The sequence below is a fragment of the Malaclemys terrapin genome, chromosome 5 (assembly GCF_027887155.1).
Source record: "Malaclemys terrapin pileata isolate rMalTer1 chromosome 5, rMalTer1.hap1, whole genome shotgun sequence".
In the NCBI taxonomy this organism is placed as follows: Eukaryota; Metazoa; Chordata; order Testudines; family Emydidae; genus Malaclemys; species Malaclemys terrapin.
The window spans coordinates 36,365,903-36,379,074 of NC_071509.1; the positions used below are offsets into that span (position 1 = coordinate 36,365,903).

The window sequence follows — 13,172 nt, forward strand, 5'->3', positions numbered from 1 at the left end:
TTACTAATCAGGACTTTGAAGCAATAGGAAGTCATGCCCATCAGATCCCTGAAATAGGGTGTTTATTACTTTAGTGCTCTTTGCCTGAGAATTTAAGTTTGTATTAAAATAAATAAATTTCTAACATTTTTCTATTGTAAAGTGGCCTTTCGAATGTGAACAGAGTGTCTGTTGCTTTGACAACCTAGCCTTATGGAGCATGGATGGGGAATCATGCTGAATTGCACTTATTATGGAGGAGAGATTGCTGGTTCATCCTTTTAAAAATTTTCCTTTTTATTGTGTCTACAATGGAAAGCCTCAAATTCTCTGAAATGTTACAGGAAGAATCCTGTGGGACTAACTCCCGCTCGCTTTATTAACATGAACAGTTACATTGCTTCATTATTAATTTCCAATTGCAGATTGGTGTAATATTACTTGAAGTAGGTTCACTGTGGTAAATAACAGTGTCATGTGAAGATGAAATTTTGGACTATCTACAAAGATTATTCAAATCTTTTATAAAACTGAAAGCAATACAGAACCAAAGATGAAAGATGGGGAGTCTCCTGATAGCTGGAAATACTTGAGGCTTTTGTCTGTGACCAAAATAAAAAGTTGAAAAATAAAACTAGCTCACTGCTAAGTCCTTAAGGCCAGAATTGCTCAGTTTTAGTTGTGGTGTGTGTTTTTTTTGTTTGTTTGTTTTTTGCATAATTCATAATACTGAAGGCTGTAATTAAAATTATGTCCAGGGTCTGTTGCACAATAGAGATCGCTGGTGACTTGTTAATAATGACAATATGTAGAAAGCTATTGCTTATGAAAATACAATACAAAAATCAATGACTGTATAATACTCTGTCAGCTGTTGATGAAACAAATTTGTCTAGAACCTTAGATAATGTAGGTAGGGAGCAAGAAATTAAATTTAAAAGGAAACACAGCAATATGAATCATAATCAGCAAATTTAGTATTTAAAATGATTTAATATACATTTAAAGGAATATCTTTTGCAGTGATATGAGATGTAGCATATTTGTAACTTTTGCTTGGATAAATATGAACTGTTATGGTTTGGAACTGTGAATGTTAAAAGTGAAGTATTCTAATTTACATATGCAAGTGAGATTAATTTAACACGTTTGTACAATTGGTAATATCAAACTATAAATTTATTAAATGTAAGGGCTTCTGGATGCCATAGTTGTGCTAATTATAAATGTAACACTTATCTGTAATTCAATCTAATTATATCTGACTTGTATTTTGACCTTATTTTAACTACTCTTAGGGCTGGTCCACACTAACCCCCCAGTTCGAACTAAGATACGCAACTTCAGCTACGTGAATAACGTAGCTGAAGTCGAAGTACCTTAGTTCAAACTACCAGGTACTTACCGCGGGTCCACACGCGGCAGGCAGTCTCCCCCGTCGACTCCACGTACTCCTCTCGCAGAGCAGGAGTACCGGCGTCGACGGCGAGCACTTCTGGGATCGATTTATCGCGTTTAGACAATATGCGATAAATCGATCCCAGAAGATCGATTGCTTACCGCCGAACCCGGAGGTAAGTATAGACATACTCATAAAGTAGTGTTTATTTTCCTCTTGTTTTCTGTTCTTTCCTTTTCCCCTTGTGTCCCATAGTCTGTCATTTCTCATGTTACTGTATCAATGGAGGGCCTGATCCTGAGAGTAGTCCCATAGAAGTCAAGAGGGACTAGTCACATGAATTTGGATTAATCAGATGAGTGAGGGTTGCAGATTTAGGATTTTAAGGAGGCATTTCCTTATAGCAGTGGTTCTTAACCAGGGGTATGTATACCCCTGGGGGTACACAGAGGTCTTCCAGGGGGTACATCAGCTCATCTAGATATTTGCCTAATTTTATAACAGGCTACATAAAAAACACTAGCAAAGTCCGTTCAAACTAAAATGTCATACAAACAAAATGAGAAATTAAGCAATTTGTCAGTAATAGTGTGCTGTGATACTTTTGTATTTTTATGTCTGATTTTGTAAGCAAGTAGTTTTTAAGTGAAATGAAATTTGGGGGTACACAAGACAAATCAGTCTCCTGAAAGGGGTACAGTAGTCTGGAAAGGTTGAGAACCACTGCCTTAGGGCCTATCTGCATAGTGGGGAAATGTGCCCGATGGGGGTGTAGTTTCTAAAGAACACTAACACGTAGTGCATTAATCTGTCCACATAGACCTAGCTGTTGCATCTTGTAGGAGCTCACATACATTAAAACACATCTTGGTGTGCACCAGGGGATGTGTACATGGACCAGTAAATGTGCAATACATTAATGCGCTTTAGACATCATTCCCCCATAGGGCAGGTGTAGTCAAGCCCTTAGGCCTGGGACCGTGTCTTATTTGTAAAGTTTCATGTATGCTCTTTTTTTTTTTTTTTTTTTTTTTTTTCCCCCCAAAGCCCTCTGGCTACACTTTGGAAAAAGGGGGGCAACACTTTACTAAATTCAGCCTCATGTGCCTTCAGTGCAGTGGGGGATGGCTCTTCAGGGAACCATGAGCTAAGCTGGGAAAGTACAAAGACTCCTTGCTTGGTGGCCAATTAAAATGCCAAAATCCATGGTCACGTAATCACAGAATATATGGGATCCTGACTCGGATGAATAGGGCAGTTTACAGCTCTCAAAGCTGTGATTTCAGACCCTGTAGACTAAGTCATTCATCAGTTTGCTCTTGTTTTATGTTTTTAGTGTTAGAGTCGCCACCATAAGGACTAGAAATATCTTTTTAAAAAATGAAAGTTTGAGATACTGGGCCACTATTCTGTGGCAAGAGGTGAATCCTGTGGCATATTGTTTAGCAGTGGAATTGCAGAATACATAAGGCACTGGGTATCAGAACACTAATAGAATAGCTCATTCAAAAAAAAATGCAGATCAGTATCCTAGAGCCATTGAGGAAGGTACTATTAGCTTTCAGGTACTGTTTGATAGGGAAACTAGTGTTAATTAGGACATAGAGTATGATTTTTTTCAGTGCCTCGGTTTTGATTTTCAGAGAGGGAGTTAAGCACTTTCTCAAAATCAGACCCCTTTATGGATTTTGAAGTTGGCTGCCCAAAAATGTAGGCCTTCACCTGGGAGTTGGAATGCTGCAGGAAATAGCACTACGTTTGTGTCTAAGCACAATTTGTGACACTGATACTGTTGGGCCACAATCTCAAGTTTAGGTATATACACAGGGAATGACAAATTATATTCTTTTTTTAAAAGGTACTGATGAATCTTCGCAACCCAAATTATGAAAATGGGGATCAGCCTAGTTTCAGAAATCACCTGGGTCTAATTCAGGTTCCTCTAAAAGTTAAAGACATCCCTGAATTGGTAAGTATAGTTGTATTTAAAAAAAGTTTCTCTGAGAATTGTTTTGGCTGACTAATCTATAATATACTAGACAATAAAAAGGAATCTTAATTAGTTAATAGGTTTGTTTTTAAAAGAAGTGAATAAGGATGTACAATAGGTCAGTAAATAAAATGTAACATGTGGAAAAGATTTATTAAAGGAACTTCTTAATGAAAAAGTAATACAGAATTGAAAAAGGAACATTTCCTCCTACCCCAGTTAGTTAGTGGTTGATTTGCACCTTAAAACATGGTAGTATATTTTCTTTATATAATTTTCCTACCTAATGTAACTGAATGTTTATATTATCTGTTAAATAATACTCCTTTTCTGAACCCCTCTGGACTCTTACCCTCAGTTACACCTTGTGGCAGTGAGTTCCACACCAGGTGACCAAAAATCAATGATTTTTTTTTAATTAAAAAAAGATTTTTTTTATTTAAATCTAAATTTAAATATAGGCTAATTTAAAAAAGCCTATTTAAAATTTAATTTTCAATTGACAATGTATGTTAAGGCCTAAACTACTTATGTCTATCAAACTAATTTAATTTAAATACACAAATAATATTAAGTAGTACATGTGTAAGAGGAGGATGAGATCTAGTTCTAAAATCTTGAAGGACATGGTGACCAGAAACAACAATTAGTTCAATTCAAATACAGTTATTGCTTCCTTTTGTTTAATAAATGTTTGTTTGAAATGCAAAACATATTTTGATGAGAGAAAAAAGTTTATGTATCCAACACATTTCAGATAGTTTTATTTAATAAAAGAAACAAAAATGCTGTTTTTGTATATATTTAATTGATTTGAATTTCCAACCCTATAGAGCTTGATACAACACACAAGTAAAAAGTTAAACTGCTTAAATCAGTTGCTTTAATAAATGTCTATAGATGTAGTGAGTCTCCTGATTAGCAAAAAGAAGCCACAAATTTAGTATAAAGTTGTTATATTTAGTTGTAAGTCAACATGCTTTAATAGTTACCAAACTAATGAGGATTAACCCGCTAATTTTCCCCGTGGGTGCTCCAGCCCTGCAGCACCCACGGAGTCGGTGCCTATGTTACTGTGACCAGACATAGTCAGTTTGTGCAGGAGAACTCTCTGCTAGCATACAGCTAGTGGAAGTGGCTCTGACACCAACTATACAAGCCATTCCCTGCAGGGCCAGCTCCAGGTTTTTTGCCACCCTAAGCAAAAGTAAAAAAAGGGGGGGGGGCGCGGTGGAGTACCACCACTGAAGCAAAAACCAGGATGTTGCCCCTTGAAAAGTGCCGCCCCAAGCACATGCTTGGAATGCTGGTGCCTAGAGCTGGCCCTGATTCCCTGTTTCTTCCCTCCACCCCCATGGGGAAGGATTAGGGTGGCCAACTTTCTGATTGCAGAAAACGGAACACCCATGTCCTGCCCCTTCTCTGAGGCCCCGCCCCTTATCCAAGGCCCTGCCCCCCTCTCACTCCAACTCCCCTCCCTCTGTCGCTCACTCTCCCCCACCCTTGGTCACTTGCTCATTTTTGCCAGGCTGGGACAGGAGATTGGGGTGTGGGAGGAAGTGCAGGCTCCGCCTGGGAGTGGAGATGAGGGGCTTGGAGTTCAGAAGGGGGCTTCGAGCTGGGGCTTTGGGATTTGGAGTGCAGGAGCGGGAGTGGGGTGCGGGAGAGGGCTTGGGTGTGCTTACCTCAAATGGCTCCCGGCTAATGGGAGCTGCAGAGCTGGTGCTTGGGGTGGGGACTGTGCACAAAACCTCCCTGGCCCCTCCTGCGCCTAGGGGGTTGCAGGGACATGCCAACTGCTTCTGGGAGCTGCACGGAGCCAGGGCTGGCAGGAGCCTGCCTTAACCCTGCTGCCTTAACCCTTTTAACAGCCCGGTCAACAGTGTTGACCCGAACCGCCAGGGTCTTTTTATGGCTGGGCGTTCCAGTCGAAAACCGGATGCCTGGCAACCCTAGGAAGGATAGCATGTGTCAGGTACGTTCTGGGGACAGGATGTAGGCCAGACAGGGAAGAAAGGGGATGTGGTTTATCTGTTCTGTGCTGCACCTGATTCTTCACACACACACACAAGGTTCTTGAGGCCTAGAGTAGTGCACCAGTGAATCTGGGAGCCATAATTGGCTCCCTGCAGCTTCTGTCTGTTTTTGTCCAAGTTAAGCTCATATGTAGGTGAGAATCAGTGCCTGTAAGTCAAACTGTTTTTCTGTCTTAGAATAAGACTAAGAATCAGTACAAGATTTTTCTTTCTCTTTTAAAATAATTTTACTTTATATGTGTATAAAGCTTTAGGATATAAAGACACGTTTAGTTCAAGGATTTTTAATAAAACCTAAACTTTTAAACAAGGAATCTGTTTCTGCTAGCTCTTAATAATGTGCTTTTAATTCTCTATTTGTACTTTTTTTTTTTTTTTTTTCAGAAAGACTATTTCAGTGAGCTAGGCTTGAATACGGGACAGCTGGGTATTGATGACTCTACACAAGTGCCTCCAGGTTAGTGTGTGCTGTGCTTTAATAATTTAAATAGAAAAGTAATAAAGTATATGTTTTCATGGAATACTGTGTAATTGTAAGGAAACTCATATAATTTTTCCGTAATATTCATAAATATTTGTTCCAGAGCTATAACTCGAATGGTTCTCATGTAAATAAAGTGGAACATATTTGAACTAGTAGTGGATAACATTGCAAATGTTAAGGGCTTGATTTGAAAGATGTGGAGTGCCTGCAATACCTGTTGATTTCAGATGGAGCGGCAGGTGTTTAAACCCTTTTCAGGATTTTATGTCTGTCAAAATAATTTTTTTTTTTTTTTTTTTTTAAGAAAGTCTCAACAAGTTACAAATCAAAATTGCTTTGACTAACACAGTTGTGCAGCTGTGATGCCACAGGATTATTGGGAAAATATAGAGCCACCTTTTTGATATCCATGCTTTAGAAAATATTACAGAAAAAAGTGTGTTAATAAGATGTGGTTTAAATAGTACATAATGGTGTTTTATTTCTTGTATGCACACTATTATTTTTGTAAAAAAAGCTCTAGGGTCTCAAAGAATGGAAAATTATAGGATATAGAGAGACTTTTCAAGTGAAAAATGTTCTGTTTAAAGGTGGTGTGTACTTTTTTGTATTTCTATCCTTCAGTCTAAATTACAGAAGACTATTGCTGCCGATGCTGTTTTAATTGTAGTAACATTAGCCGTAAAAAAAATGAGTTAAATATGTGTATTAATCTGCAGACATGTATATTTTGCAGGTGTCAAAATAATCTTTTGTCAAAAATACAAAATGTTGCCACAATAATAGCTGAAGTATTTTTGTCAATTCTTTCTTCATTATTTTTGCATTTTATTCATACTTCATTATTTTTTTTAGAACTCTTTGAAAATGAACATGTACGTGTTGGGCAAACAGGTAAGGATTTGATTTCAGTTGCAATAAACTCTGAGGAATTAAGAATATCCTAAATAACCGTCTTCTTCAAATACTCATTCCTGAGAATTTTAGTATTTCACCCATGGTAACACAAAGCACAGTGGATAATGCCATGGATGTTCAGATAAAGGTTGAAAACCTGGCATTTTACATCTACCAATAGGTGCCAGATAAATAACTCTACAGCTGGTTCACTAAAAGCAAAATAGCAAGCATAGACACACACCTTTATGGCAATAGCTTAACCCATGCGACTTTTGAATTTCATTTTAAAATCAAGAGAGCTTGTTCTTCCATCTGTACACACACAATTCTCATTAGTGTTAATGGGATTTATGCTCATGCATCAGATGAGAATATAACCCTAATTCTTTTTGATGGTTATTAATAATTGCTGAACCTGATAAATACTGCAACTCTAAGCCATTATGGATGATTTTCACTTGTTTTTCCATACGTGTACTCCTTTCTGAGTTAGTTATATCTTCTTCTTGTATCTGTAGGATGAGACGTTATCCTTGATTTTAAAACAGAGTAAAAAGTCCTTCATTAGATCAAACCTTGCTAGAGAAGAAACACACAGTATCCCTTACTATTGTCTTAGGGGTAGACGATAACTGCTCATTATTATTTCCTCCAGCCAGCCTCCCCACTTCAAGGGGCAGACAGCAGGTCTGGTGCACTCCTATAGCATTTTCAGGAAACATGTCCACTTCCCTCTTCCGCTGCTGGGGCTAAGGTGGCAGCGGCATCTCTCCCTTCTCTCTTTTTCTGAGGTCCTTCGTCTCTCTTTTCCTCACCACTCATTCTGTCTTTGTGTAACCAGCTGAGGTACCATCCTTCTCATCCCCCCTTTCCCTATACTTCCTCAATGAATTCCTGTCCCCTGCAAAACAGACTTTTAGTCAACCCCGTATCTTGCCTATGTATTCATGGCTTCCTATCTCTTAACCATTCAGAGCAGCTTCTACTTCCCAACTCTTCTTCTACACCTTGTTTCTACAGGATGGCATAGAGCAGGGGTCGGCAACGTTTGGCACGCGGCTCGCCTGGGTAAGCACCCTGGCGGGCTGGGCCAGTTTATTTACCTGCTGACGTGGCGGGTTCAGCCAATCGCAGCCCCCACTCACCGCGGTTCGCCGTCCCGGGCCAGTGGGGGCGGCGGGAAGCCGCGGCCAGCACATCCCGCGCTGCTTCTCGCCGCCCCCATTGGCCCGGGACGGCAAACTGCGGTGTGTGGGGGGCTGCGATCGGCCGAACCTGCCGTGTCAGCAGGTAAATAAACTGGCCCAGCCCGCCAGGGTGCTTACCCAGGCGAGCTGCGTGCCAAACATTGCCAACCCCTGACATAGAGTGACATGAAGCCATGAGACAGAGCCTTAATCAGCTGTGAAGAAGAGTCTGGGTCACTGACCGGCTTGCTTTCTAGTAGCAACTGTGATGACTGCTATGTGGGAGGTGAAGCCTTCTTTATTATAAAAACAATAAAAAAAAAACCCCAGCAACATATGGTAGTTGGCCAGAAAAGCTTGGAGTATACAGCAGGACTGAAGAAGGCTTGTGCTTCTAGCTAAGAGATTAAATTAGGCAGATCTGCTTTATATGCAGCCTATACTTGTCAAGTACTGTATTTCTGTATTTATATTTTTTCTCGTGTATTACAGTAGGCTTCTTGAAAAAAGGCTTGTTTGCCACCAATGCTGCACTATGTATTTGGGCACAGATTCAAATCTCATTGAATTCAATGGGAGTCTTTTTATGAACTCCAGTGGATCAGGCTTTTGGTCGCCATCTATGACTTGGTTGCCATTGCTGGATAGTCCTTACCTTCATGTCAGTTGTACTGATGTGCTGAGCATTATTCTCTCCTACAGCCAGCATAACGCATCCCAATTTGTTAGCGAGGTTGTTTCTTGCCTCTGCAAGGAGTGGTAAGATGTAAACACCTCAATCATGTATATTGTTCTGTTCTCTGCTGAGGCTGTCTTCTTTTCCTAAGTTTTTGCATGTAGTGTGGCAGTATTTTATTTTTCCTTTACTGTCTAAGCATTTAGGAAGCCAAAAAAGGTGGAAAATAAAAAAACCCTAAGCCATGAGTGCACCATCTATTATAGAACTCTACAGGCCAAGAAAATATTTGGTAAAACAGAGACTTCCAGCAGTTCTGGAACAGATGACCCTTTGTTCACTTTGGACCAGCTGGCCACATGATGTGTCCTCCTCTTAAAATATCTTGTCCATCTAAGCATGAATTTGAAGAAGATTGGGAAACAGGCCAGCCAGCGAATGTGGAAAAAGTCTGGTAGGTCTGATTCTCTGACTCCTGAGGTGACTGCAGCTGAACCAGACTTATCTAGCTTCATTCAAGGATTTTGAATTGTATCCTTTTCTGTTCTCTCGTCTCATCACCTCACCTATTGATGTAACCAGGCAGAGTTCATGAAGCACAGTTATTTTGCCTAGGTCTCCAGTGGGGACTTCCAGCATCTTGGGCTATTCCAGCATCCTGGGTCTCTTCACCAAGGAGGAAAGGAGGCATATCCTTTAGGTTTAGTATCCAAATCTTCTTCCAGATTTCTCCCACCATATCACACAGGATGTATGGGAATACTGACATACCTATCGTGAACTTAAGAGTCAGTAAAATTTAGTAAAGCAAGAACATAGTTTACTTTTCTAAGAAACTCCCCCCAGAATTGCATCTTATTTATTCATCTGTACAAAGAATACAGTGTGAAACCCCTGTATTCCACTATGGTCACAATCTATTGGAGATATTTTAGCATTTATTATTAAGAAAGTTTCCCACATACACATTTTTCTAGCCACCAATATGTTTCAGGTTTGTGTTGGTCTGGTCCACTTCAGTACCAGTCCCTACCCTTTGGCTTAGCTATGATTTTTCCATACTATTATCAAATTGGTCGTGATATTGGTGGCAGAACTCAGCAGTAGTATTTGTGTAATTCTATGCTCAATGGTCCGGACAAAGAAGTTAGAGGCAGTTGACTTGTCTTCTGTGATGAATCATAAAGCATATTCACTCTCTCATAGAAGCTTGCACACTTTAGATGACTAAATTGTAATATACTCTATTAGTAGGCCAATCAGAGACCTAATAGTAAAGTTAAGTCCTCGCAAAAGCAATGTAGCAACCAAACCATTCATCAGCATAATTGCTAATTTGCTTCTTGAGGTTATTGATGTCTTTCCAGGATGTGTGATGCTTTCCAAAAGGCATTCAGCCTGATGATCTGACATAAATGCTCTTTAGTTCCCACTACTCCCATGAAAAACATTTCTAGACTGGAGGTCCAACTGTGCGCATAACTTCTATAGGGATTACCCTTATAAGATGCAGAATAGCTAACAACTGACTCCAGGCACAGTTAGGAAATCTGAGTGGGGAAGTTGATTCATAGATTCATAGATTCTAGGACTGGAAGGGACCTCAAGAGGTCATCGAGTCCAGTCCCCTGCCCGCATGGCAGGACCAAATACTGTCTAGACCATCCCTGATAGACATTTATCTAACCTACTCTTAAATATCTCCAGAGATGGAGATTCCACAACCTCCCTAGGCAATTTATTCCAGTGTTTAACCACCCTGACAGTTAGGAACTTTTTCCTAATGTCCAACCCAGACAACCTTGGTAATCTGTTCAAAGTGTGCACGTTAATGTGTTGAAGCTGAAGGCTTTGAGATTCACAGCAAAGCCTGATGTTTGTCTGCCAACAACAATGCAACACATTCTGCTAAAACCTGACAACAATACAGTAATAGCTTCTGTCAAACTAAAGGAAAGCATGAAGAACAAAGAATTGACTGTACAGTAGAGGGTTGAGCAGAAAGACCCGTGTTTAGCTCTGCTTGCTAATATCAATTGTCTTCCAATGAGAGCCCTCCTCTTAGAGGTACCGTCCCATTGGCTGACTGTTGCATTATGGCAAATCAGGGGAATGTACACTGCCCTTTAGGCCCCTACTTATGCTGGGTGGTAAAGCCATCATGCCTAAATTGCAGCACCATCCCAATCAAATGGCTACAGTTCTAGTCCTTTTATTTACATTAGAACTACAATTCTTAGGACAGTTTTTAGAGTGGTGCGTTGGGATTTCAGATGCACAGCATTGGTCTTACTTAATTAGCTTGATGACTGAGGCTTAGGAATAGAAAGGGATACTTCACACCCTTCACGTGGAAGCCCTCCATTGGTTGAGCTGCTGAATATTGCCCAGTAAGATGCAAGGAAAGACATGTGAAGAGAAGGAAATGGATGATAAACCCTGGGTGAAATCCTGGCTCCATTGTAGTCATTGGGCCAGGAATCACCTATGTGTAAATTCAGAATAAGAAGCGCACAGTCCTGCTTATAAAGTCCTCCTGATTTTTGTATGTATTTTTCAAAATAAATGTCCCAGTGTTTCCTTGTTTCCTTTTTGTATGAGAGAGACTGCATCAAACAAATATTAGCAACCCATTGCTCATAAGTTGCCATATAATAAGGAACTAGCATACTTGGTGCAAGGGGAAAGAAGTAAGGTTAAAATAAATTGATATTAAACTACCATATATACTCGATCATAAGCCGGTTCGTTTATAAGCTGACCCTCCCTCCCCCCCTCCTCCCCCAAAGTTTCCTTAATAAAAATGGAAAATTTTTATGACCCGTTCATAAGCCACCCTATAATTCAGGGGTCAGCAAACTTGGCTCCCAGGCCATCAGGATAGGCCACTGGTGGGCCGAGATGGTTTGTTTACCTCGAGCGTCTGCAGGCACGGAGGTAAACCTAAGTAAACAAAGTGTCCTGGCGCACCAACTGCTTACCTTGATGGACCTGGACAGCAACTGATGGGGAAATTTTTTGAGGAGGAGAAGCTGGGGGTCAGGGGAGTAACCCCTGTGACCACCCCCCCACATGATCCCACCCCTAGCCTGGGACCCCCACACTCTCCCCATCCCATCCACCTTATCTGGGGAGGGCCAGGGGAGGATGTCTATGGCCTGGCTGGAGCTGCTTTGGCAGGCTGGGCAGCGCAGCCGCAGCCTGCTCTGGCTGGCCAGACTGGGTGGCGCGGCCACAGCATCTTCCAGCGGGCCGGGCAGTGTGGCCACAGCCTGCTCTGGGGGCAGGGCCGAGCAGCATGGCTGCAGCCTGCCAGCCCCGGAGCTGCAGCTGCTTCGGAGGCTGGGGGGAGAGCAGCATGGCCAGAAGCGGAGAGACTCTGGCCCTGCCTCTTCCCTTCTGGCTCTGCTGGTTGTGCTGCCTCTCCTTGCTCCCTCTGTTGGGGGGAGGGGATGTGTCCCACCTCTCCCTCTCTATACCCGTTCATAAGCCGACCCCCTTCTCTGGTGCTTTCCTTTATTACTAAAAAAAATTTGGATTATGAACGAGTATATACGGTAAATACAGTGATTGTAAATGTTTGAAATATATTTTATATAATGTCCCTTTGATATTTATATGCATTACAAGAAGTACATGTTTGTGGATGGAGATAGACTTGGGAAGTTCAGTTGGTAGAATATTTCTGTTTGATGCAGGGACTTGGTCTGGGTTGTGCTTGTCTTTCCTTCCTTCATCACTTTCAGTGTGTGTAGTTAAAACTTTTAAAAATGACATGACAATTTCTGGAAATGTATGATTTTATGTATGTTATGTAAATTCATGACATATACATATTTTGCAGTTTTAACAGAACAAGATAGTGCTGCAGCCCAACAGTATGTCCGTCAGGGATGCCCAACAGCACTCCGAGCTGAATTGTGGGCACTCATTCTGAATATTTCTAATCAGCCTGAGGTAAGGGGCAAACCAGGTTAAAATCAAATTAAAATATACCTGGCTATTGAAAAAATAGATGTATGTTTGCTAGTAATGTTTTGCCAATTTTGCTGTTTTGTCACAGAAGTAAACATTTTAAAACCATACTGATTTTTCAGATGTTTAGACTTGTAAGGTTAGTTTGCCATTTTATAAGAATGATATTTGTAGACTTAAATAGTGTGTGCGTGTGTGTGTGTGTCTTTAACATGCCTGCAAAACAAAAGCTTACATGCATGGATACAAGCTTTCCCACTTCCACCAAAGCTCATTGTTTGACCAATCAGAGCAGAAGTATTGTGCAGTTAATAAATCAGCCTTGATGAGTGTGTGCATGGGTTAAGCCACAAAACTATAATATAATTTTCCTTACTCGTATAAAATTGTGGTTGGTGAGGAAGAAGTAGTAAGCCAAGCATAGTGGTGAATCAGTCTATTTAGACAAAGTGGGTGGCATATTATAGAAATTGGAAGTTCTAGTCCATAATCTGGTTTAATCCATGTGGTTGATATTAGAATGTTTCTATTTATAGGCTGTGTCCA

At 40.7% G+C, this 13,172-nt stretch overlaps 1 protein-coding gene across 3 annotated transcripts in view; it reads left to right on the top strand.

Moving 5' to 3' along the window:
- TBC1D19 (TBC1 domain family member 19) overlaps nucleotides 1-13,172 on the top strand; it is a 100,223-nt gene that overhangs the window by 31,529 nt on the left and 55,522 nt on the right. For all 3 annotated transcript variants that reach the window (XM_054030378.1, XM_054030379.1, XM_054030380.1), the window contains 4 exons: nucleotides 3,237-3,347; nucleotides 5,789-5,861; nucleotides 6,744-6,782; nucleotides 12,496-12,608. In XM_054030378.1, coding sequence (XP_053886353.1) covers nucleotides 3,237-3,347; nucleotides 5,789-5,861; nucleotides 6,744-6,782; nucleotides 12,496-12,608 — 336 coding nt within the window. The remainder of the gene's footprint in view (nucleotides 1-3,236; nucleotides 3,348-5,788; nucleotides 5,862-6,743; nucleotides 6,783-12,495; nucleotides 12,609-13,172) is intronic.